We start from the raw sequence: 25,508 nt of genomic DNA, 5'->3' as shown, positions 1-25,508 counted from the left end.
TATGTGTTTCTTCAGCTTTGGAAATGCAATGTCCATTGTTAGTTACTATTGGATTCAATTTTGCTTTTTCACCTATATGTTTTGCTAAAAAATATTCTAAATAAGACAAGTAAGTAAACACAGTAAACACAATGAATGCTTTAACAAAAAATCAAATGCTCAATGCTAATCATCTATCTTACAATGTTCAGTGTTAAACGTGTTAGCTAGCAGTAAAGACATATTAGCTAACAGCACCTTAAGGCAGTGGAGGTGGCCATACTTCCTTTGTGAGTCCTTGCATTTTGGGGGTGTCAGTGTGCGTGCATTCCCTGGCACAATTTCCAATAGCGCTCCCCCTCGAGAAGCCAGAGACGGGCTATCACAACAATTACCCTGACAGCTCTTTTCTAAAGTGCTCTTGATTTATTTGATTTAGCCAAGATTAATGGGCCTCCCTTGTAGCAGGCCTGGCTATGTGCTGCACAGGCCACTGCTCACACAAGTACAGGTGTGTATGCTATGCTAACACGTGTAATGATATTGTAGGAGATGTATGCAGAGGCCAAACATGAACCTACACACTCACAAATCACTCTGTGCTCTACACAATATCCCAGAACACAGATTTATATGGCAATACATTAGCGCCTGGATGATAAGTCCAGACAGGCACTTAAGGAGAGCTGTACCTGGGCAAGTTCAAGACCGCACTTATTGACCCAGAAACACTGCTCGGCACTGAAACTTTTATCTGCAAGCACTTTGGAATAACTTTCAAAGCTAAATTATAGCAATTGGAGATTGATGTGAAGTTATTTCTTTACGATACAGTTAGCTAGTTTACAATATGAAATGTGCAGAGAAACAGTAGCCTAACTACTAGCCTGGTTCCCAAACTTTCTTTGTCTCGAGTGCCCCCTTGAGTGCTGTCTCACACTTTGAGCAGCCCCTATTAACAAGACCGAAGTTTCTTTTGGTCCCTGTACCCCTAGTTGGAAAACACTGGCCTAACTTACTGATGTAAAAGTCTAAACAGATTGCCAGAGGTCATCCAAGTTTCATAAAACCATAGTTACATTTAATCTCTACATTTATGTTGCTTTTGGATGTTGTTTATTTTGCATCTAAAATAACATTTAATGGTGAGGATGCAAAATGTCCCATACACATTCTCTGTTGCTAAAGCATGACTCTGCTGCTGGGGACACCTGGCCTCAGTTTGTGCCAGGAAGCTGTGCATGTGGTGAGCCGACAGTTGCCAGAGCAGCGTTCCGGTGCTCCAGTGTGGTTGGACTGATGCCTGCCCATCTGCCCAGGCTGACAGCTCTCTCTCCCGCTACATGTGTCCAGGAGGCAGGATGTGCTATCATGTCCCTGGCACTCCTCCCTAACATGTCACGCTGGTGTGGCAGAGCCCGGGGCCCCGGCCTGTGGTGTGACCACTGCCCTGGACCGGAGCGGGAGCCAGCCACACGCACCCAACACCAACTGCTGACCAACTACCATGGAGAGAGCATCTTGTCAGGATGGAGCGAGCGTGTTCGGTCAGCGTAGAGGTGGAGGAGGCCTAATGGTCATTAACAGCCACCCTCTTGGCAGAATACAGAATGTGGATCTGAGTTGAGAAGTGCATTACTGTCACTAGGGTGAGTCACTGTACATTACCTTAATATAAACAGCCTTTTCTATTTATAATCATTAAGTATAATGGGCAAAGGACTAAATAGTAACAGACACCAACTTTACGTATTTCAAAATTACTGATTTGACTATTGAGTCGCTCCTGATACAAATGTTTTTAGTCGTTAATCCACCACTGCTTTAGTTCTCAAAAATAAGACCAGGCAATAGGACATCCCTTTCCAAAAGGAGGTTAGGGAAGCATGTCAGGACCCTGGGCTGTTGCAGTCCCATCCCATTAAAGCACAGAAATGAACATAATAAATTAGGACTTGGCACCCCGGCCCGTACAGGCTTGACAATGGGAACAGAAGACGGATAACATGCAGTGCATATTTGGTGTGGCCTGGTGCAGATGGTCCTGGAGGTGCGGAGGGCCTGGCTGGCTCTGAGGCCCCTCAGGGCACTCACTGTGAGTGGTCATTAACACGGGAGCAGACCATGCCAGCCAGAGACTGGCCGGGCGAGCAGTAGTTAACAGCCACCATGCAGTTAAACAGGGCACTAAACAGGGCCTGCATTCTTGTTCAGGTGCCAAGGCAGTAAAGTACACATCATGAACATCTACAGACACAAGCAGGCCTTATGTTTACACGTAGGAAGAAAATATTCAGCTACACTTCATGCTGATTTGAGTTTTATAGTGCATAGTTGGACTATCAAGGTGTGTTACTTCAAGAAATTGAAATAACTGCTCCAATGACAGACCAGACAATAGTACAGATAAACAGAAGTCTTTAATGCGTTTGGAGCAATTGTAATTTTACATTTAGAACCTCAGTTATCAATCCATACACTAAACTGTAAGTATATACTGAAAAACAGCTTGAGCAATTTGTGGAAGTGTTGCGATTTACCATTGGGAAGTGGAGGTATCATTTCTGCTGCAAAACTGATATGTACATTATAGTATTCAGCCAGTGCAAAAGTTAGCATGTCTCTGCTCCTGTGTGCTTTTGAATGGTGAAGTGTTGTCGTAAATTAATGTTTGCCCTTACTTCAGGACATTTTCCCAGAGCATTTGGATTAAGGAACATCTGATGGGGACCTGTAAAAACTTTTCAACAGCAAGTTTATCAAATGCCCTATTGGTGCACATCTATCCTGTGCAAAAACTTTACACCTGTCTCTCCAACGTGCTGTTATTACACAGTTTTCTCTCCCATAGTTCTGATAAATCTGTCAGCACTGCTAAACAACTTCATTTGGCTCAAACTCTGAGGTGGAGGAAATGCAAAAAAACACCACGTTTTGCATCTTTATTCACTCACATGAGTAAAATTGAGCCAGGTTTTTGCTCAATTAGCACAGGCTTAGCATTAGGCTTTATAAATGAGTCTCTTAGGGTAATATTTGAATTATTGTTTGTTCTTCTGGCAAAAATGTGAAAAAGTTTTCTATTGTTTATGTTGGTGTTCCAATGTATGCGCAATAAAACAGTATACAGTGAGCAAATTGCTTTTAATTAAGGAAAAGAAGAAGTCTTGAAAAAAAGCATTTTACATTATTTCATAAGCTTTAATCAGTGTTTGACTTCATTATGGGTTGTATACAATTCCTGGTAACAGACGGCAGAAGGTTCCTATAACTTTTAACTACAGCCGCCTCTTGGGGAACGTATATCCAAATCGTAGGATGATGGAAACTGACCTGCACCATACTGCTCCAGTGCCAAGAAGGTAACACATCATGGAAGACCTTTGGAAGGAAAAAGACATTGTCCCACAGCCATCAGAGAAAGGTGAATTTCCACTCCACTGCGCCCCATCGCTCACTTTAGCTGAATCTAAGGTTACGGCCGGTGCTGTCTGGCAGTTATCCATACACGGTGATTCATGGAGTCCGTGTGTACGTGTGTGTGTGTCCGTGCACATGCTAGCCGAGATGTGGACAGGTATGACGGTCCGACCTCTACATGTTACCGTGGAGATGTGCTCGTCGGCCCAGTGTACCCTGTCATAACACGGACTGGCTGGGAGCCCCGGGGTCAGAAGAGTGACCAGACCAATGGGCAGCCAGAAATAATAGAGAGGGCAATGAGGGGTCAGTCGGTCAGGGAGGGAGAAGAGGCGGGGTGTGTGGAGAGACACATATGACAGGATTAGCAACAGATGTAAGAATGGGATCGCAAAGGGACACTGAACGATTTGGGGAAAAATATGTTATTACGATTAGATTTGAGATGTTTTGAAGTGCTTATGGCAAGTTATGTTTAGCTAATATTCATTTGTTTGGTGGGATAGTACACATATTTTACACCAGTCAAGTGGAGAAAAAAAATTGCAAATTAGATGAATCTTGCCCTTGTTTACAGTATGGTTGCTAGGTAACAGTTACATGTAGGTCACATGTCCAACCAGGAAGTCAAATTATAAACTGTATTATAAAATGATTGAAATATAATCATGTTAGTGAAAGGGTTGTCTTCCCATCTGTCATGTGCACTTTAATAATAAGAATCTGCTCAAAGTTCAAATTTTAAACGCAGCCTGAACAACTGTCAAAATGTCTGACATCCATGTACGAACTGACAAACTAATAGAAGAATCACATTTCACTCCACGTTTGTACAGATCTACACTACAGGGTTTGCAGGTTTTATGCAGAGGATATTTTATTTGCGAAAGAAATCATGATAGGTAATTCCATCCATTTAATTTGCAATTTCGATTCAATTGTGATTAATCTTGCAGTCCTAGAACCACACCAAGAGAAGATATTCAATGTGGGGAGGAGGGAGAGATAATGATGTGGGGAGCGAGTGGGTCAATCAAAGAACAGACAGTAGAGATAAAAGAGTAGAGGAAGCAGAGGAGCTAGGTGCCTGTTCGCTGCGCATTACCTCCTCCAGCCTCTGAAGACGGCACAAATTATGCACAAAGGCAGCCAGGAAAGAGATTTTTCTGTCTGCGCCCGACACTTTCAAACCAGAAAAATAAGCCTTACTTCTAACAAGATGGACCACCCAAGCGGCTAAGGCCTGATAATTTTATTTTTTACCTGGAAAGAGGCATTCGATTTACCATGATAAAGGGGGTGCGTAATGCTCTTGCCACATACACTAGAAATATGGATGAAAGGTAATTTGGAAGATTTTAATGACACTACAGTGAGGATTAAAACTGACCTTGCATATAAATTTGACCAAAATGTCCCATCTCTGACCTATACTAACAAGCAAAACACAGCAGTTTTCCATTTTTTCCTCCTCTTCACTTACAATATTCAACTGTAAATTTAGCACCAATATATTATATAAAGTTAGAAGCCAGTAAACAGACTTACTGTAAAGGTACACAGTCAACACTGAAATGCCAAATGTCAGCTAATGTGTAGTCAATGCAGTTACTCTGTCATGTAGTCGCTTACTTATTTAGATCTTTTCTGGGAAGTAAGTGTTGGTTTACAGTTGTGTACATTATGTATTCACTCCTCAGCAGTCATATTCATTATAGTGGTAAAGGTGATTACCAAAGAGAGCTTGTCTTGCCCAATGACACAACAACAATGACTGTGGCAGATACTGAACTCTAAATATGTTGGTTAGCACAGACATAATGAGTAAGCTGACATACCACGCTGAGTGCTAGTTACAGACGGGACGATTGAGTGTACCTAAACCTTAAAGCCACAGTATACTTTCTAGCCAAAAAAAACAAAAAACAAAACAAATAAAAGCATGTTTTTCCATTTTGGTTGCCTTTATTGCACTGAAAAACACAGAAAAACATCAGTCCTTACTGTGAGCAGGCTTGCATCTCCACAAACCTGACTTACTTGACTCTGCGTGTGTCCACAGAAATTCACAAAACGTATCGATCTTTATGGAGAATGTTCCAAGGTATGTTTTTTACTCCATTTCCATGGAATCAGGCAGGTGATGTGCCAATTAGGATGCCACTGTACAATCTATACAAGTATACATTTGTATAGTGGAGTGAAATGTAACCCAAATAGAAAACCATTTTATCTTTTGTGATACTGACCCCAATCCCCATCATGGCAGTTTGTTTTGAATCCTGTTTTATCTGCTGGTCAGTATGTCACTGAGCATTCCGGAGGTGCAGCCTGCAGAGACCCGGGCGCCTGAATTCACTTAGGCAGCCTTGGCCAGCAATTAAAGTCTTGGATTAAGAGTGATTGCATTTTGTGTCCTGAGGAGGCGCTGCTTGCCATCTTGAGAGGTCTCATTAACATGGCTGCTGCGAGCCTTGCCACGGGCCGTTAAAAAATAATGGAGACATTATCAACCTTAATGTCCTGTACCTGGAGTGGGTAAGATTTTATAATCACTATTGTAATGGGCCACAGGCTGCCAGTTGTGCGAAAGGGAAAGGTTGGCTGCAGATAACCTCTTTTTTTGGGAGCGGACTCCGTGTGTGTGTGTTCTTGATCCGTCTCTCCACGTGGGAAGACGTAGCAGCTGGATTTCATTAATTGAGTGCTGGCAGCGTTGTGCTCTGGCGGCAGGGGTGAGTCGCAGTGCTGGGATTGGTCTGCCTCTCTCTCTCCCCGATATCATCTTCCAACCATAACTACAAATAATTATTCACTCAAATCCATTACCGGGGGTCAATCAAGTTCCCCAATCAGTTCTAAAGTCCAATTACTGGCGCCAAGGCCTGATTCGCGCCTTCCTGCACATGAAGGACTGGCCCAGAGGCTGCCCAGTAAATTACACAAGGCAAACAGAAAGCGTGTAGGAGTAGAAGACTAGAGACGAGCTTCCTCAGGTGGGTAATAAAGGCGAGGTACACGGCGGTCTCCCTGGGGCGTTCTGACCGTACCAGCTAGCTAGACTGCAATGGGTTAAATAGAATTAGCCCATGCAATGAGACGCGCTACGAATGCCAAACTGCAGCTCCACGGGCCATGTATTAACATCCATCTCAGCGGCTGATGTAATAAGACAAGTCGCCATAAGGGTCGAGTCATAATAGAGCCTCAGCACAGTGACCCACCGCACATCACAAAAGACGCATTGTGCTAGTCGTATGTAGATTTTAAAGGGCCCATATTAGGCTACATTCTGATCTGTGTTATAATGAGCTGTGTTTTGTTTCGTTCACATGTTTAACACACAAACCCTGTAGTACTTCACTGTGTTGTTAAACTCCATACATCTTCACTAGAATCACCTGGATCATTTCAGCCCTGGAAAACTACCATCAACTGTTATAAACCAATACCAATAGAATAAACTGAAGTAGCCTGAGTGTTGAAGAGAGGAGGCATGAGGCTGGAGTGCTAATGCAGAAGTTTACCATCAGTACAGCACCCAGCACCCAGAGACATGAACCCCCAAGACATTATGGGATAGTGTCTTCCATTCCAGTGTAGTGCAGCTTATTCTGGCTACGCTTCCATTGTAGGGAGTATTATACCTCTGATGACGTAGGATAACAGCAGCAAGAGCCCTCAGTACAGCACAGAAATTGAATTTTTCTAACATTCATGACATCACAAGGTGGAACAGAGCATTTTGCGCTTTGGAGATGTAGACAGTTTAATAATGCACGATTACTTAAACATGTGTGAATGAAACTAAACACAACTCCTGGTATGTTTTTAATTAATTTTGTGTAATGCAATGAAGGGTATGCCACCTGCCTGTCTTAATTGACCCATCTTGCATGTTTTGAATTGTTGGTGTTTTATTGCTATAAAAATTCCTTGAAGTGGGTGAGTGAGTGGGCTCACCTTTCCACAGATCTCACCTGTAACTTAGTGTGGATAGGTTTAATGAGATACTGTGGCACAATCCAGACAAACCAATAATATCTCCATGAAAAGTTACAGAGAGCACTTTTAATGCAACTGACTGACTTTTTTCAGGTTAGAACTAGCAGAATATATTGCTACCTCATCAAAATCAATAGGAAAAAAACATTCTTTTCCCGTGTACATTCCATAATTACCCACACTGTCCTGCACTGCTAGCAAAACAGGGCTAAAGTGAACCCGCAGCCTGCACAGAACGGCTCTCGCACACTCATCTGTCACTACATGGAGACGCCAGCTCTGCCAGTGGTGAGGGAGCAGGCAGCCAACAAGGCAACGCGCCGTGTGTGACAGCGGATAGATGTACAAGACCTGGAGGAGGTGAGCACTGGGCAGCCGTGTGTGTTTAAGAGGAGGAGGAGGAGGGGGAGGGGGAGGAGGAGCAGAGCAAACAGAGTGGTAGAGCATGACCGCCTGTTACACACACACATGCATACATATACACACACATAGCACTGAAACTGGACTGTAGGGGTCCTAGGTGACATTTCCCTCACCGTCAGGATTCCCTCATGCTTTGATCTGAATGGAGAGCGCACAAATTGTAACTCAGACTAAAACAATGAAGACCAATAGTGAAGAGTGTTCTATATAGGATCTTGGGGCAACAGTCACCTTTATTAAGAGAATAAAAGTGACTATTAAGACATTTAAAAAGGTGTTTCTGAACACAAACACTTATAGGGCAGGGGAGGCATTTGAAGTGTGGATACCTGTTAGACCAATCACAATCAATGTTCCTTATACCACACTAAACAACCCAATTTAAAATCAGACTACTCTTGTCTTGGTCTACATCAGGTCAAAGAACCAGTGCAAATGGAGGGCTACGGAGCGTTCAGGTGTGTCTAGTAAGTTAGCATTATCACAAGAAATGATCACCTATGATTATTAATGAAAACGACGTTGTTAATATAAAATGAGTGAGTAAAACATCCAAACACATCTAATTTTTCCTGCCTGTTTCTTAACATGTGCAGTGAACGCCTCTCCTAACCATCGCCTAACGTAAATCAGACTGTGCGGTTACATGCTTCAGATATGTATCGGCTTCTTCAGATGTGTTATTGGGATCTTTGAGATTCGATTCACAACACCTGAACTGACTGGATTTTTTATTTTACACAGATTTACATCAGTCTGGTCCCATGTCCTCTGTTGCGTCTCAAGCCCGGTCAAACGCGATTGTGCGGTCAGATCAGTTTTTTCAGTGACACATGTGAAACAAAAGATCTGCAGATAGAGTCAAATTTGATCTCACCTCAGATCAACAGATTTTAGTGTTTTGCTCAGATTCACGGGTGAGATTTACCAGACTCACATCTTCGTAAAGTATTGAAGAAGTGTGTGTGTGTGTTCTGGATCCTAGGCAACGGGTTTACACACATTTAGAAAAAAAACTGTTTAAATTGGACGAAACCAGTTATCCTGTTTTCCTGGCATGCATGTAAACAGTGATTCACACACACCGCATTAGGCAAAGTGGGTGAAGTATTAAGCCCAAGAACACATCATTACTGTAACTACATGCACAATTGTCATATTTATGTATTTTTATGCACTGGGATGAATAAGGAGAAGCAATAATGTACAGTTCATTCTAATAGAAAAATAGGCTGCAACTTCTCCACTATACCTGAAAATTAGGGCTTAATGGCAACACTGGTAAATCACCAAACTACTTGTGTTCTCCTCCACAGGTTTGGCTTACAGTGAGAATTAGAGTAATGCAGAGCCAAAGACTAAAAATCATTTTCCTGCGAGCATATTAAACTGGACAAATACAGCACATCATCTATAGCACATTTTTGGCTGGGTAATTGACGGCGTAGGATCGGCCAAAGCTTTTTGTTCCAGTTTTCAATAAAAGCTGTAAAAATAAAACCTGAAAGAAATCTTAATACTTATGGAGGTCGTAAACTTTGAGAGCCACGTTATTCCTAAAGTCAGATTCCTACTGTGCATTGTGTTACAGTATTACGTAACGTCCGACTCTGAGCCTCCCGTGCTATAAACCCATTACTTTGTTGTCTTCCACTCTCCATATTGCATTGTTGAAGCCCCTCAGTCCAGACTTTGAGGTTTTGAAGAGGAAAAGCGGACTTTTGGGGGCTGCAATAACAAGCCTATGAGGGCGTTTTGTTTTGTCCCGCGCCAGGAAAGCAGTTTGACTTCAGACTGCTGACACAAAGAAACCCTCTCAGCGTAAGCCCCGCCATTAAACATGAACACTCAAGAACGTCTCACAACCTCATCAAAGAGCCCGTCTCTGTCCTCTGCTTACAGTCGAGGGATCTGGACAAATGCTAAACACGTGTGGATCAGCCCGTTGTTTAGGCGAAAATGGCCGAACAAAATCCAGCAGCATCTGAGTAAAAGTGTATATGACAAGATAGATTACTTATGTCACTGAAACAGCAATATACATAATTATATTGAAGATTTGGCATTAAAACGTCCCTATTCTATTGTTTCTTGGATAAGTTTAGAATTGTACTAGTACCTCTTTGTACACGGGCAGCAGATATGTAGATGAGAGCAGCGTACTTTTGCTCCTACTTCAGTAATACTTTTTACTTAAGTAACAGTACTCTTACTTTGCACATTTGTGTTTCTTGCACCGCTCCATCTGATATAATGTAGTTTTGCTCGTTGTATCCACCAGATTTTGTGCATCAATTAGTATTTTGTCCTTCCAATTACATTAACTTAAAATTATAAATCTGATGTCATGTCCAGGCAGTTACTCTTTAAGTTTCTCTCACTTGAGTCGTAGTACTTTTCTCAAATTCACTCTTACTTGCATTGTACCGCATGAAACATAACATTATTTTGAAGTAACGGTACGGCACATGACTAAATTATTTGGCTACTCTACCCACCCCAGTCTATGAACATGTGTACGCATGTTCTCGGAGCGTCCAGAGCCGTGGGACTCCTTGTTCCCTCTGTGAAGCCGGGCCGGTGGAGTGTGTATGGGGCAGTGTCAGCATGATGGAGGTGGAGGGTGTTACTCACGGCTAATGAATCCATCTGCATTCAAGGGGTGTGCTTCTCTCCAGACAGGGGCAAACACACAGCGGCCTGACAGAGACACTGCAGTTACTATAGGTACATTAAGTATCGTGATTAAACATACTGTGTAGGTTAGGACAGATTTTTACATAGTACAGGGAGCGGGTCATATAAAGGCTAGTCTAAAGGGAGATACTGTAGTAGCTGTAGCTGCCCAGGGGCTGTAAGAAAAAAAAAATGTGGGTACTAGAACTGTAGGCTAAAATGTATATTAGTTGTAATGAGTGTATTAGTAATCATTTAATTATAAGGATTTACATGGGACAACAGCAGAAAGAAGTCATCGAGTGAGTTAGCTGAAGAATAGGTATTTATATATAAAAAAGGCAGATTAAACTGATCACAAATGTTATCCGTCTTTACAAAAATACATTGTTTCGTAGTTTTGTATATTTTCTGCGTTAAAGAGTTGTTCTTGTATGAATTCCGGTGCAGATGTAGTTTTGTGGGTGCAGTTTGGGTCAGATACATGTAATAAATAATCTTGAAAGTTTTTGCCAAGCACCCTTTTTAGTCGACTAAGCGATTGGCAGGACATGTCTTTAGTCAACCATGAACTTCTTTAGTCGATTACAGCCCAAATGGTTACCATTATGTGCCAACAGAGTCTTCAACCTCCCCAAGTCATTAAGAGTGCGTTCACACTCGCTCAAACATCACAGCAGAACTGGGATTAAACTTGGAAATAAACCTGGACTGGACAGGACTAAACTTGGACTAGAACTAGACCAAACTACATCAAACCGGACTCAAACCAGGTCCAAAACAGGACGATAATGAAAGCACCGTAACAACATTCTTACCCAGACGAGGTGGATGAAGTGTTTTGGTCAATGACATAACAGCAATACGCACCAGAGAGAGTTGGGTTTGATCTACCAACCTTCCGAGCATTAAACAGCCACTCAACAACCACTCTACAACTGGAGTCCCTGTCGTTCCCACTTAGATCGAAATCAAGTTACTAAAAAAGAGAACTAGGCATATTTAAAAATGGCCTGGAGCGGCCATCGTTGGGTTGCCTGCAATTTTCACAACATTCATAAAGAAATTACACAAGTAATTATGTAATTTATTCTGCAGACACTTTTCTGTATTTATTACTATATTATAATTCCTAGGTCAGGCTTTGTACTGCCTCCTGCCCTGGGGCGTAATGAGGAAGACGAGCGTTCTGTGCCTAAGGCCTCTCACCACACCCCAGAGTATAACACATTCATACACCATTTACAGATACTGAGGACAGAGAGTACACGATATCAAACGGGAAGAGTCAACCCTCTTTCTTGAGTTCATATATACCATTTAGATTTTTTTTTTATATGTAATGTAAGCTGAGGTTGAGTGGGATAAAAAAAAACAATTAAAAGCAGACAAAAAGCAACGCCATCTACTTTTAAAAGATTATAACTTTCACTAAAAGGCTAAAAACGGGAACGTCAAGAAATCAGACAAAACTAAATGAACAATAAAATGCAATGATAAATACGATCAAACAATTGGGCCCAATGCTTAAAAAAATAAATCAAATCAAATCAAATAAACCGCCAGTGTAAAAACAGAAGGGAAAAGCCTGGAGAAGGTCCCACATGTGGAGCCCTCTACTCCAGATGACCTCTAGGAGAAGCGCAGAAGAGCGACAATGTTCCATGTCACCACAGGTCCAGGCACAGTCCCCTGACATCACGCCCACCTGCTGTGTAGCATCTCGCACTCTGGCTTCACAGGATCACCATCCAGGCTCCCGGGCAGATACTTCCATGGCTCCTGTTGCTCCAGGCCTCTCTTCCTGACCATCTGGCTCTTCTCCCCCTTGGGCTCCTCCGGCTCTCCCAACTCCACTCCTCCTCAAATGGAGAGTCCCTGCTTCTGTTTTCAAAATGCCCTCGTTTTTTAAAATGCTAGACTCTCTCTGATTGGTTAAAAAGGTCCACCAGGTGTGCAAAATCAGGTAATTAAAAAGGGGAAGTAAAACCACAAAGTGCACACGTAGTAAAAGCAGTTTCAGAATAAAAGCAGGCAAATAAAAGCATGCAATATACAAATCACTTCCAAAAAAAGTGCATTTTCACCCCGTTACAACAACTATCTTAGAATCACCATAGTTTAAGATTGAACTGAAGGCCATATCAGAGCTGTATGACAGATTTGTTGATCTGATTTATGGTTAATACCTCTCTAATTGGACCTATCCACAAGAAACAAAAACTAGCACAAAGATCAACACCTTCTCTGTAAGCATAAATAAACAAAAAGGAAACATTATTCTCACAATAGCGTCAGAAACGGCTGCGTATTCAACCCCAAAGACGTGATTGTTTTTAACTCAAAGCACTTTAAGCCATGAGATTAATACTGCAAATTTGTAGAGCAGCTCCCTAATAAATAACAAGGCTTGACATTTGTGGATCACAAGTTTGGATATTTCTTAAAAAAACAGTGACTCTGCCGTCGAGTTACAAACCGCCGCCCTCCATATGACATCATCAAACAGAAGTACGTGAACGCCATTTCTCGATGTTTTTATTCAATATTTTTGCAACGCATGTTTTGATGTTTCGACCTTCAAGACCTCTGTATATTCAAGTCTTTAACCTGCTATTTTTTCTTTTTTCGAATGGCCACAGGCGCTCACAACATAAATCACCTGTGCTCCTTTCCTCGAGCCTTTTGGGAATTCTAAGTTTGACCCTCAAAATCTGCTGTAGTTTGTAGAATACAGTGTTGTACTATGATTCATTTCCATGGAAGATAGATCAGTTATTACGCATTAATCGAGATGTCGTGAAAATGTCTTCCCTTCTGTACGACCTAGAACATAAGCTTGAAAATAATCATTACATCTAGAGTGTAACCTATATGCATTATCCTTGGTCATGTGCTCTATACTGATCCCTCCGCAGTAATATTGTACAGTAGTGCTCAGCTTCAGAACAGCGTGTGCTCTGGCGGAGTGGCAGCTGCTGACGTCCTCACCTCTGCGTGACCTGGCACCCTGGGCAACGTCGGTGAAGAATGGGCGCGGGGCGGGAGGGGCAGGAGGGGTGGGAGGAGACGCAAGAGAGGGAGGGGGGTCATCAGGATAATGGAGCGAGACGGCAGCAGCCACAGGGAGACCTCTAGTGGTGAAAAAAAAACACAAGTATAGTCATGTCAGGTTGTAATTATGATTTAAGTGTCTACGTAATATAAATTCATTTGTGGCCTCATTGTACTTTTCTTGTTTAATTGTCTGATAGTTAAAGCCGTTGAAGTAGCCAAACTGGGATTTAAAAAGATGGCGTTTTATTACGTTCCTATAAAATCAGAGTACATCTGAGGTGCATTGTTAAATTTGATTAATCATCGGGTACATTTTAGATTGAGTGGCAGTTACATGGAGATCTGCGGTGGTCTGAGAAGATTCAGGAATTGTATTAAAGGTGCGTCATGTAACTTTTCTAGAAGAGGTTTAGCCATTTACTTGACTCTCTGACTCTGTAGTAACTTGGCCTTGTGGTGCCACCTGCTTGTTTTCACGGAGATAGAGAAGTTTAATGCCATACAGAGGAAAATAGGTGACATACTGTCTATTAGAAAAGTTACATTTTAGTTTCAACTTTAACACATCAACTTACTAAAGATACAATTGATGCTTTAACAATATCTTACATCAAATGTTCAATGTGAAACTAAAGAAGAAGGAACATTTGATCCTATATTCCTTATTCCCTTACAGTTAGCAGGAAGATTCTGTGCAATGCTAAGCCCACAAACCTACGTCATCCACGCTCCCACATGACAATTTTCCATAAATATACAAAAACATGATACAAAACTGTTTATAGCAACTTGGCAAAGCTGATGCGATGTGCAGTAGTTTCATTAGCGGGTGCACGCTCTGAAGAGGGAGTGAAAGCAAAGGGAACAAACTTAAAAACTAAAAACTGCAAATTATAGAACACGTTTTCTGCGAATATAGTATTTTCAAGGTAACATGGTGATCTAAATATGTTATGTGTAAACTGTTAATACTAAGAAGTTAAATATTCCCTCTTATACTACTTAAATTTTACTGTGAATATAATCTTGTGCAGTCAGTTTATGTGAATATGCAACAATTTGGGTCATATAAGACTAAAATTTGCCAGTATTTCCCTTGATGCAGTTGCGCACAATAATCCAGATAGTGTTAGTGATCATAAATGAAAAGTAATTACAATTCAATATAATACTTTTTAAGGATATGTTTTTTTTTAAACGGAGTACATATAACATATTTATATCAGCATGTTATCTTTTATTGTTTTGAAAATACTATATTCGCCAAAAACAACATATTCATTTTTTGTACGTTTCACTTTCATTTTTGAGTCTCCCTTTGCCCCTCCCATGTTAAGTCGCTCTCCCTTTAGAGTAACATCATGACAGAATCAGCGGTTGTATCACGGTTTTCTATATTTATGGAGAATTGTCATGTTGGAGTGTGGATGACGTAGGTTTGTGGGTTGAGCATTGCACAGAATCTTACAGCTAAACCAATAGATCGCTAGATTACTCAAACATGCATGGATGACATCTAAAACCTCTTCAGGCGTGTTTTTGACAAGGGAAAAACGTTATAACAAAAAAAAAAATAGATTTCACGTAATACCTCTTCTTTAATAAGTGCTAAAATCATAAATCCAGTGTTGCACAATCGCATGTAAAGATCAATGCAAAATGTAAAAATCTTCAAGTCAATTTGTAGATGAGTAATTGAGAAGATGTCTTGTACTGACATTTGGGGACTACCGGTGCAAAAACAAATGCCACCATTCTTGTTCAGAGAGGTTACATTAATCACTGACCATTTTTCATTTCAAGTGCAAACAAGAAAGAGGGAAGTACTGGCAGATTTAATATTCAACACTTGTCTGATAAAGATCATTCTCTTAACAGATTATTCCACTCTGAAAATAATACAGCCAGACATTCAAATATGCAGTTCAGACAGTGTACCAATTTGTCTGCTAACAGGCTTGTTGAAAATTATAATAAAGTCAATTGATCTTCTTTCATGTCTTGTTTAGTCATCTCTGTAACTATGGGCCTTAGACGGGGTTGACAGAAATACACAAAAATGCATTCAGTATTGGACAATAGAAGACAGCTGGAGTGCTCAGACAGAATGTGGGTGGTCCGAGAATTAAAAAAAAAAATGCCTTAGTTACGGTTGAGCAATATGACAAAAAGTTTAGATCACAATATTTTTTCAGCCTAAAACGCGACTTCGATTTGACTATGATTCATAGTTGGTCCAATATGGATTAGTCTGTTCAAAAAGACAAACTTGAGGCACTGAGGATCGTCTGGGAATGATGCACGGGCACACAGAGGCTAAAAAAATATCTGTGTCAAATGTTGATTTTTATAATGTCTTTAGGAAGTTACTAAACCTTTCTGAAGCTTTTGAGAGTGCATACTGAACTGTGATTGGACGATTCCACCTGTCACTCCGAGCATCATGGAGACTGACCAATAGGAGGCGTTGGGGGGGTGAAGTGCCTGTAAGTTTGAGCTAAAAGCAGCATTCAACACAAAATCACTCAATTATAATACGACTTTTTTCATTTTATATCATGATATTGCCTAGCCCTAACATTAGCAATTTATAGTATGTTGTAAACCATTTTTCATGTATTTAAATTACATTAAAAAGCACCTGTTTGATAAATCTCCAGGGCCTAAACACTTAACCTAATACATGGTAAAGTGGTCACGTTTTTATATAGCGCTTTTCCACCTTCAAGGCACTCATCATCAAAGAACCACTCACCTATTCACACATACAATTTTGCACCAGTGTACGCAGACACTGGGGTCGAGGGGGGTTAAGTATCTTGCCCAAGGACACAATGACAGCATTCATCTGTGGGAGCTGGAATCGAACCGCCAACCTGTGGGTCAGTGGATCTGAACGCTCAACCGATGATGTTTATGTCGAGAGCGAGATTTGAACCATCGACCTTTGGATCACACAAACACTTTACCAACAGAGCTGCTGTTGCCCTGATGACGTTGCCCGTGTTAAAAATACATGTGAATTTGACCACACAGACAGTTAATTTTACTTCAAATTACAGAATTTCTGAACATGCCTATATATAACAACAGAGGTAATGTTTGTTATGTGAGTTTTCCATCTCAGGTCCTCGTTAAACCAAGCAGATTTCCAAATAATTCAAAAAGCAATCAGAATATTGTGTCCAGTCCAGGCATTATTCCAATCTAATTTCAAGAAGACCTAGAGATCCATATCTGTCCTTATCCTGAGATGTCCATTTGGCAGTGTCCACTCATACCTCAACCTCCACCAAAATGGACGACGCATGCTACGACGATGCTACGACGATGCAAAGGCCTTGAGCAGCAGATCAGCGGCCAGTCCTGGGGAGATGGCCCCTCTTGTGACCCTCTCCTCCAGGCGGGGCAGGGCCTCTCTCACAGCGGGATGCGTCTGGAAGTGGGACAGTACGTTTTCCTGGATCAGGCTCCACATCCAGACTCTCTGCTGGGCCTGTCTCCGGGCTTGGAGCTCCCCACTGGACAACATGGTGTCTCTGTACAGCTCCATCTTGGCCCACACCTCCGGGATGCCTTCGTTGGTGTAAGAGGAGGCACGCACCACCTGGGGGAAGAAAAAAGTATGAAAGTGGGACTGCACACCTAAAGTCTGTCCACAATCAACTTTCATATAGAGCTGCTAAACTGGGCTGTGCCTGTAGACTATAGTAAACAGTGATGGGGGAGGAGGCGTCTGGAGGTATAAGGAACTGTGTGATTGGTCTAACAGGTATCCACACTTCAAACTTCATCCCTGCAACTAGACTACGTGTTTTAAGTAGAAACACCTTGCTTTCTACCTCCACTTTACCTGCTTCATTGTAAACTGTCCTTGTATTTTTATGTACTTCGGTTTCTTGTGTGTAATGGTCTTATGTGAATGTTTTTAAGCTGCCGGCTGCACCACAGTTGCCTCTCAGCGACCAAATAAAGAAATCTAAATTACCCAGAATATTTCGAGTTTACTATATGACTTGTCAGCAAGTAACACGAGTCGTAACATGAACCAATCTATTGACTTAAACGAGGAAGTCTGAGTAAATGTGTGTGGGGCCGAATAACTTCCGACTGGTAAAGTGTAATTAAATTACACATATCATTTATACCAACATAATTTGACATCAACTGGCAATTGGCAGAGTCGGATTTGACAGCATGGTAAATACTCCAGGGCTATGATCAACGGCCAATTAGACTGGCTCTAATAGCATCATTAAGTTAATCATTTTACAAGGTCTGTGCGTGAGTCTGGCCCACAAACAGGAAGAACAACTTTGGAGAATGAACGCTATAATAATACAGTCACATTATGGAAGTTTACAACCCGTCAGCAAAGAGATAGAATAACCTACAGTGTAAACAATCTTAACCTGACTGATGATAGCTATTTTTATTGACAAAAAAAACACTATCAAACCGTTAGAATGGATTTTAACAGTGGATTGTTGTGGTTACTTGATAACACTGACATCAAATGGTCACACTTTCTCCTAAATACAGCTTTGTGATAGTTGTAAAACTGTCTAAAATAATAGGGTTCATCAATCTTTCATTCACTGAACGCCACGAGGCAGGCCTTCAAATCCATTATGGGGTCTCAGTGCTTATCACAATTTCCAAGAACCGTATCTGTGAATGAAAAGCGCTAATTAAATCCTAGGCCTGTCACAATAACAATTTTTGAAGCACGATATATTGGTACAGCGATATATTGCGATAAATGATAATATGGAAACTACTTCATGCCACTGACACAATAACAATAATGCAAGATAATTCCAGTAGTAAACCATTTTTAAACAGTCTCATTAAAATGTCCGAGCTGCAACAAATAAATAACAGAATGAAAAAAATATTACACGTAGAAGTTATTTATTTAACCTTTTATAGCTCAAATTTTGTTCTATTAAAACAAAAAACGCACAAAATCTCCCCATTTTTGCAAAGAAATTGTACACACGATAAATCCTGAGCCGCAAAATATATACTTCTATGTGTTATATATATAAACTGGCCCTTATTTATGCCAAAACAATCTAGGATTAGGATGAGGGGCAGACGCGGTCACAGTGTTGGTATGCAGGAGTGACGGGCAGGAGCAGCAAAGAGCACAGCTAAGATAAATCTACCCAGACTGCCAGAGCCACCTTTCAGCCTTAAGTGTGCAGGCTTCTAATCAGCAAAATGCATGACACAGCAGCGAGCGGAGAGTAGTGGCTCGCATTGGTAGTAGTGGTGGTGGGAGGGCAGTCTGGAAAGGGGCGGGACCGGGGGTGTCGCCCTGGCAGCGTGCCCAGTAGGCAGATGCTGCAATGGGCCGCGGAAACAAAGGGACAAGGCCAAGCGGGGGGTGAGCCGGGACATGTGGGAGGGAGGGGTGAGGGACTGCGGTACTCAAAGCATGGCGCCATGACATCACCGGCACCTTCATCATCATCATCATCACCACCACCGTCCTCCTCCTCCTCCTTTTTCCTCCTCCCCTGGCCCGGGTCAGCTGCCCTTTCAGTGGGACATCTTGTTCAAGTTTAAAGAGGTGTACCGCTGCTGTGAGCCTGCCCATTGTCCCGGGCCAGACTGTGTGCAACTGATGGTAGCTATTACTGGAGTCAGAAGTCAGAATGTATGGGGTTTTGAAGTTCATTATTTTCACTGGACCTGTATGTTAATTATTTTTATTAATCGCTTTTATTATTATGAATTTGTCTCAGTTGATGACAAAAAAACAACCGAGCGTCCCACAGCAATCATTTTATAATGGGCTTTTTAATTATTATTCATGGGAAAAAAGTAAGCACCGTTGCCGTACCAATTAAATGAAAACAAAATAGCAAATATACAGAATGGTCAAGTTCTGCAAATGGTGACTGTAACAAGAACGAAACTCATGAATAGTCACAAACTCAGAAATAAATTGTATTATACTAAAAATGACCAAACTAAAATGTAATTAATCTGAAAATATGCAGTTAAGTATTAAGTAATTTTGAGACAGCAATTTAGGGATTGTGTGTTTGTGTGTGTGATATCAGTATTTCACTCTGTATGACTTTGTAATAAATGAACAACATGTTTATTAAGAATTATTCAGGCTTAGTTACTACATAATTAAGGGGTTAGGAGTTAGAATATTTATGAAGTACTTACTGAATCATTTGCCCATTATAAGTGAAGTCTTTGGTCATGGTAATCTGAGTTAGGTGAGGTTATTTTATTTGCCATTTGCAGTTAAATAACACATTAGAGAAACATGTGCAAGAAGCTCAAAGTGCAGCGTGAGACATTTAAAAATGACCACTTAAACAAACAAAAGGCCTTATATACAGACGACATACTGACACTGCAAAATAGACAAGCTACAAAAGATTAGCAGCTAAAAATACTAATTATACAACTTTACGTTCCCTCTGTGGCCGTTCTTCCACATAAGTAATGCCCACACAGTATCTCCCCTGGTCCCACTGTAGGAATGCTACAGTTGCTGATGCCCCGCCCACTGCTGCATGTCACTGTGATGAAAGGACATTGGATCAGACCATCTGTGCTCCTGACCCCCTGGCCTAACCCCTCTGACCTGTGGACTTCATCCCTCCTGCCTCCACTTCACGGACTTACATTCACTTCATTTATTTGTATACAGGATGGGCTATATGTGGAGTGAACTGTTCAGCTACTGACGTCTGTTGTCTGGCCTGGGAGTACATCCTTCTGTGTTTTTTCCCGTGGCTGTTGTCATAGAGAAAAGGGGTCAGAGGACAGATGGTTTGTTCCATAACTTTTCTGAGCTATTGAGCTACAGGAGTTGAATTGCTAACGGACAACCCTAAAAAATGGGGTCTGGTGATAACTTATTGGTTATCACGTCTAACCATAGTATAAAACTACAGAAACTACAAGTCAAGGGTTTAGACACAAGTTTACTACTTTGTGTTTACTACTTTATACATTTTATCCATATGGAAGACAAATACATTAAGCAAGATATAGGGGATTAGAAATATATTTTTAATTCAAGTTCTTCAAAGTATTCACCCTTTGTTTTGTTACCAGTGCTGCAAAACCACTGTCTTCTCTCAATTATCTTCTTGATGAAGTCTCCTGAAATGGTTTTCCTTTCATAGGTGTCTCATGTCAGTGCAAAGTAGTGATCAAATCAAAGAGTGGCCATTTAAAACAAAAAAAAAATCAAACAAACGAATTTTGTGTATGCTTTCAGTAAGAATTTACAAGGTAAATAATAATAGAAATAAATGAAAAGTAAACATGAAAATGTGTGTTTAAACTTTTGACTGGTAGTGTAATTTAAAGTGGGGGTATTTCTTTAAGCTTTCTAGCCTGTTTTAATGTTGTTCCCTCAGCAAAAACATGCTTGTAGTGACTTTATATGTCCTCCATACATGTCTGAGTATTTTAGGGATCTCTCCTGGGGCCTATTCGAACCCTCCTTAGGGTTAGCTGTAAGATTCTGTGCATTGCTCAGCCCACAAGCCTATGTCATCCATGCTCCCACACAATGATTTTCCATAAATATATAAAAACATGATACTAAACTGCACACAAGCAAACCTGATGTGCAGTAGTTTCATTAGAGGGATGCACACTGAGTGTCTTGTGATAGTGCTCTGAAGCTGATTATATTGTGATAGGGGGAGTGACTTAACGCAGGAAGCAAAGGGAGGGGAGATTCAGAGCATCAAAAATGAAAGTGACACTACACTATACAATGAGCAGATACCTGGTCAGAACATAGAGATATTTAATAGTTTTAGTTGACTAATCGATCGGCAGGACATGTCTTAAATGGACTACAGCCCTAACTGTCTCGTCGTCGTTGTTGTAGTCAAAGTTGTTATACTTACATTAAACATCCAGCACATTCCCAATTTGTGAATTTTATTTTTGTTTTCACCAGTGACGTTTTTTGTCTAATTCTGATTTACACATGGATTTTACTTACCTTGGCGTTCCAGGATCGTGACTGTCTTCTCAGCAGCTTGAGTGCACTGGTGTACTCTGCCTGGATCCTCCTGGCAGGAACCAACAAGTCCCCATCCGATTTGGTGACCACCACCAGATCGGCTCTCTCTATGATGCCCCTCTTGATACCCTGGCATCACAGAGGGAGGGGGCATTAAGTCCTAAAGATCCACTGTAAATAAATCTGATGTCTAGACGTCTAATCTGCTGAGTGATCTGGATACACAGTGATGTGGGGACACAAGGCGAGAGCTGCCAACCTGGACACAACTCAAAAAACTCTGTGAAAACTCTTACTTTTAACAAATGGATTGGAGAAAATATGAGGAAATGTCTCACAGCCTCTTTTTACCACCAAAATTCAAATGAACTTACTGGCTTGAGATACAATTAATGGCAAAATAATAAATATTTATAGTAAAATAAAATGAAATGAATTAAAATAGGGGGAAAAAAAAGAATCTAATAAAATAGCAGTTTATTTGCCTCTGGAGCACCCTCTGAAGGAATACCAGAATATCTTCTAATGTTTAATCATGAAAAAAGGTCAATTCACAATCCTATTTCCCATTTCACTTTAATTGATCATAAACAGCTTTTACACACAATTTCACAAAACACCTAGCTACCTTTGTACATTAGCGTAATCTGAGTTAATAGAAAGCGTTGCTCTGTCTGCTGTTTACTGACCTGGAGTTCATCGCCCCCTGCTGGAGGAATCAGCAGCACAAACATATCAACCATATCAGCCACTGCAAACTCAGACTGGCCCACACCTGAAGGACAGAAGATGATCACTTTTTTTCATCATAGCTGATGTAATGATGAAAGAAGTTATATATATATATATATATATATATATATATATATATATATATATATATATATATATATATATATATATATATATATATATATATTTATTTATTTATTTATTTATTTATTTATTTATTTATTTTTTGGGAGGGGGATTGAGAGTTTATTGAGAGTTCTTCAAAGGAACAGAAGTGAGCAATATATTGTTCAAAATAATGTAGATTTTTTTTTTTTTTTTTTTTTTTTTGCCATACAAAATATAAATACTGGGTAGTATATGGTCTTTTTGACAGAAAAAAGTAAAAAAGTAAAAAAAATAAAAAAAATAATATGAAGTGTTTAATACTTCAACTGTGTGTAATACTTGAACTTCAACCAAGACATTTACAGGCACATTTTAGTACAATTTTGGATGGATTACAAAAATATTATCTAATTATTAAAATAAAAGGGATTCCAAAAATACCGCCCTTCCCCTACAAGTACTGTATGGCCTTACGAACAATGCCTTTTCTTACCTACAGTCTCTACCAGGACGATGTCATAGCCCGCTCCTTCACACAGAACGATGGCTTCATTGGTTGTCCTGGTGACGCCTCCCAGTGTCCCGGAGGTAGGCGAGGGACGAATGAAAGCACTCATGTCCCTGGAGAGCTCAGTCATTCGAGTTTTATCACCCATGAGGGAGCCTAAATAAAGCAGAGGGTTGTTGTTTAAGAGGCTCTATAATCAATCAACGGCTTCAGGTTTAAAAGCAGTCATTTAATGTTTCCAGTTGTACCTCCTGTTGTGCATGAGGATGGATCCACAGCAAGCACTGATACTTTATGTCCCCGTCCTGTCAGCATCTTACCCACAACCTCAATGAATGAGGACTTCCCTGCACCAGGAGGACCAGACAGACCTTTGCACAAATGTGCCACAAAGAAAAATACACTTTCAGGTTAGTAGACAGTGTGTTTTTAACAAGTGGTACCCTGTTGATATGGTCTATGCAGGATGCATTACCACATTAATTTAGTATAGTTTTTACAAGTACTATTATGCTACATTAACAACTGTTTTTTTTATTGTGATGAACTGAAGAATAGGCTAAACAAACATAGGGAAACCTTTCAGCATGGAAATGAATGTGTAGTTCTGTTTTGGATTAAAAAAGGAGAGAAAAAAAGAAAAGAAAGCTAATGTTATATAAATATAAGATTAACTTAAACATAACATATATACATAATGTTGTCACAATAGAATCTTCAAAATATGGGAATAATAATCTACAGCATTCAAAACAGGGCAAAGCTTTGTTGCAGTTAAGTTAAAAGTGGGAAAATATGCATATTGTAAAAATGTAGATTTTTGGGAATTGTTACTTATCTATTAACTACTCTGCTGTGTATTCACATTTTGCCTGTATAGCCATGCAACAAACTTTATATTTGTAAAAACAAACCAGGCGAAGGTCACGCACCTACTCTGAACGCCAGCGGCCTCCCTCCGTTGTGATTCTCCTGCTCTCTCCTGTAGGCCAGCACCCTCTGCAGCAGGACTTGAGCCAGTTCCTTCTTTCTGGGATGCTGGGTCTCCACTAGTGTGATGGACTCTGCGAGAGATGCTCTTTGCCCTCCTATTAGCCCCTCATATAGTCTATTGAGTAGTCTCTGCTCTGGTCCGCTCAGGTCCAGGTGTATGTGCTCACTGCTAACAGCTGTATTGACATGTCTGGGACTGGGGAAAATGGTGGAGGGACTAGTAAGTAGTCTTTGGTGAAGGCAGCATGTCTTTTTGGCAGTGTGTAAAGAGAAGGCATGGCGCAGCAGTGGAAGGCCATAACGTCTCATTTTGTTACACATGGCAGGCATCTATAAAAATTCAAAACATTAAGTGGGCATAAGGTAAATTTGTGTAAGGGCGATATGGTGATAGAAAATATAATCATTTGTGATCACAGCCCTGTGATGATCTGCTGTTTTGTTCGCATATTGCATTCACTAATTGTATTTGACTATTGGTCATCCTCTGTAAAGTTCTAAATAAGTGACAGCTGGATTTAACCAATTACAGTAAAGTGTGAGCTTTCAAAAGAATCAGATTACTTTATTTACCTCTTAAAGGTAATAGACACATAAAGAGTGTACATGCATGGTCATGATGATCTAGCTTCAAGAAAATTGAGATAGACTTATTAAGTTTTTACCATATTCTCCAACCCTATTTTAGAATGTCTATGGTGTAAATACCTTGGATGACATTGGAAAACCAAAGAACAGTGACAACATTGTTTTTTATGCGTTTGGTTATGAATGAAAAGGTGCAGGAGGTTAGCACTGTACTACTATGGCCCTGGTTTTATCTGGTTTTCTGTGTTTTCACGCTAAATTTGGAATTATGAGAAAACGAAGATAAGTAACTTTTATCGTGAGAAGAAAAGACATCGTGATCATTTAGAAAAGTGTCACTGAAAAGCACTGACCTCGCATCAGCTGTGAAGGTTCGCAGAGGAGTTGTATAGAGATGTTGTGCTTCCGGGTTACGCTGACGTAGAGCACCGCCCCTCACCAATTGTTTCTCTGATTTGATGAAAAAAGTTTCAGTAACACTAACAAATAATGTCTTTTAATGACGTGTGAGTACAACTAAATACCTGCCCAAAAATAATTATGATGGCAAAAATTCACATAAAAAGAATACAATATTTTTTCTTCAATGTTGACGTGGAAAAAGCAAACAATGCTTTAATGTGGCCACAAGATGGCAGCAAATAGCTGCATTATAATGTTTTATCTGCAGCTTTTTGATTAATTATAATTGAGAAGATTAGAACTGATAATAGATAACTTTTCTACCAAAAATACTATAAAATAAATGTTGCCAATATAAATAATGTAAATTCAATAAATGCTCTTCAGTTCTAATCTCAAGGCCTCTATAAATGACACCAGACACTATATTTTTAACTGTGGAAAAGTTCTAATCTTCTGTAAACTGTGTAATAGGTGGCAAGATTTAGTTCAAGGTTTAGGCCTAGTTCAAGCCTGTTCAGCTCATGCATGTGTGAGGAATTTAGGAGGATCGTGCAAATTCTTGAGTCAAGACAGAATAAACCACTGTGCAGCCAT

General features: G+C 40.5%; 1 protein-coding gene across 1 annotated transcript; it reads right to left on the bottom strand.

Moving 5' to 3' along the window:
- Positions 1–15,159: 15,159 nt before the first annotated feature.
- mmaa (metabolism of cobalamin associated A) lies at positions 15,160–24,936 on the bottom strand. Its single transcript, XM_033968556.2, has 7 exons — positions 24,863–24,936; positions 23,861–24,251; positions 23,177–23,299; positions 22,914–23,084; positions 22,270–22,355; positions 21,560–21,709; positions 15,160–17,167 (listed from the first exon to the last, which is right to left on the bottom strand). The coding sequence occupies exons 2-7, from the start codon at positions 24,249–24,251 to the stop codon at positions 16,883–16,885; spliced, it is 1,206 nt and encodes a 401-aa protein (XP_033824447.1). The 5' UTR covers positions 24,863–24,936; the 3' UTR covers positions 15,160–16,882.
- Positions 24,937–25,508: the final 572 nt, after the last annotated feature.

The sequence above is a fragment of the Periophthalmus magnuspinnatus genome, chromosome 1, assembly GCF_009829125.3.
Source record: "Periophthalmus magnuspinnatus isolate fPerMag1 chromosome 1, fPerMag1.2.pri, whole genome shotgun sequence".
NCBI lineage: Eukaryota > Metazoa > Chordata > Actinopteri > Gobiiformes > Gobiidae > Periophthalmus > Periophthalmus magnuspinnatus.
This window is presented reverse-complemented; position numbering and strand designations above follow the sequence as displayed.

Excerpts from the sequence above, each read along its gene's own strand:
- mmaa (XM_033968556.2), bottom strand. The coding sequence starts at position 24,251 with ATGCCTGCCATGTGTAACAAAATGAGACGTTATGGCCTTCCACTGCTG. Across the intron at positions 23,300-23,860 it reads GCCGCTGGCGTTCAGAGTAG|GTCTGTCTGGTCCTCCTGGT; the intron begins GTGCGTGACCTT and ends ATTTGTGCAAAG. Across the intron at positions 17,168-21,559 it reads CACGATCCTGGAACGCCAAG|GTGGTGCGTGCCTCCTCTTA; the intron begins GTAAGTAAAATC and ends TTCTTCCCCCAG.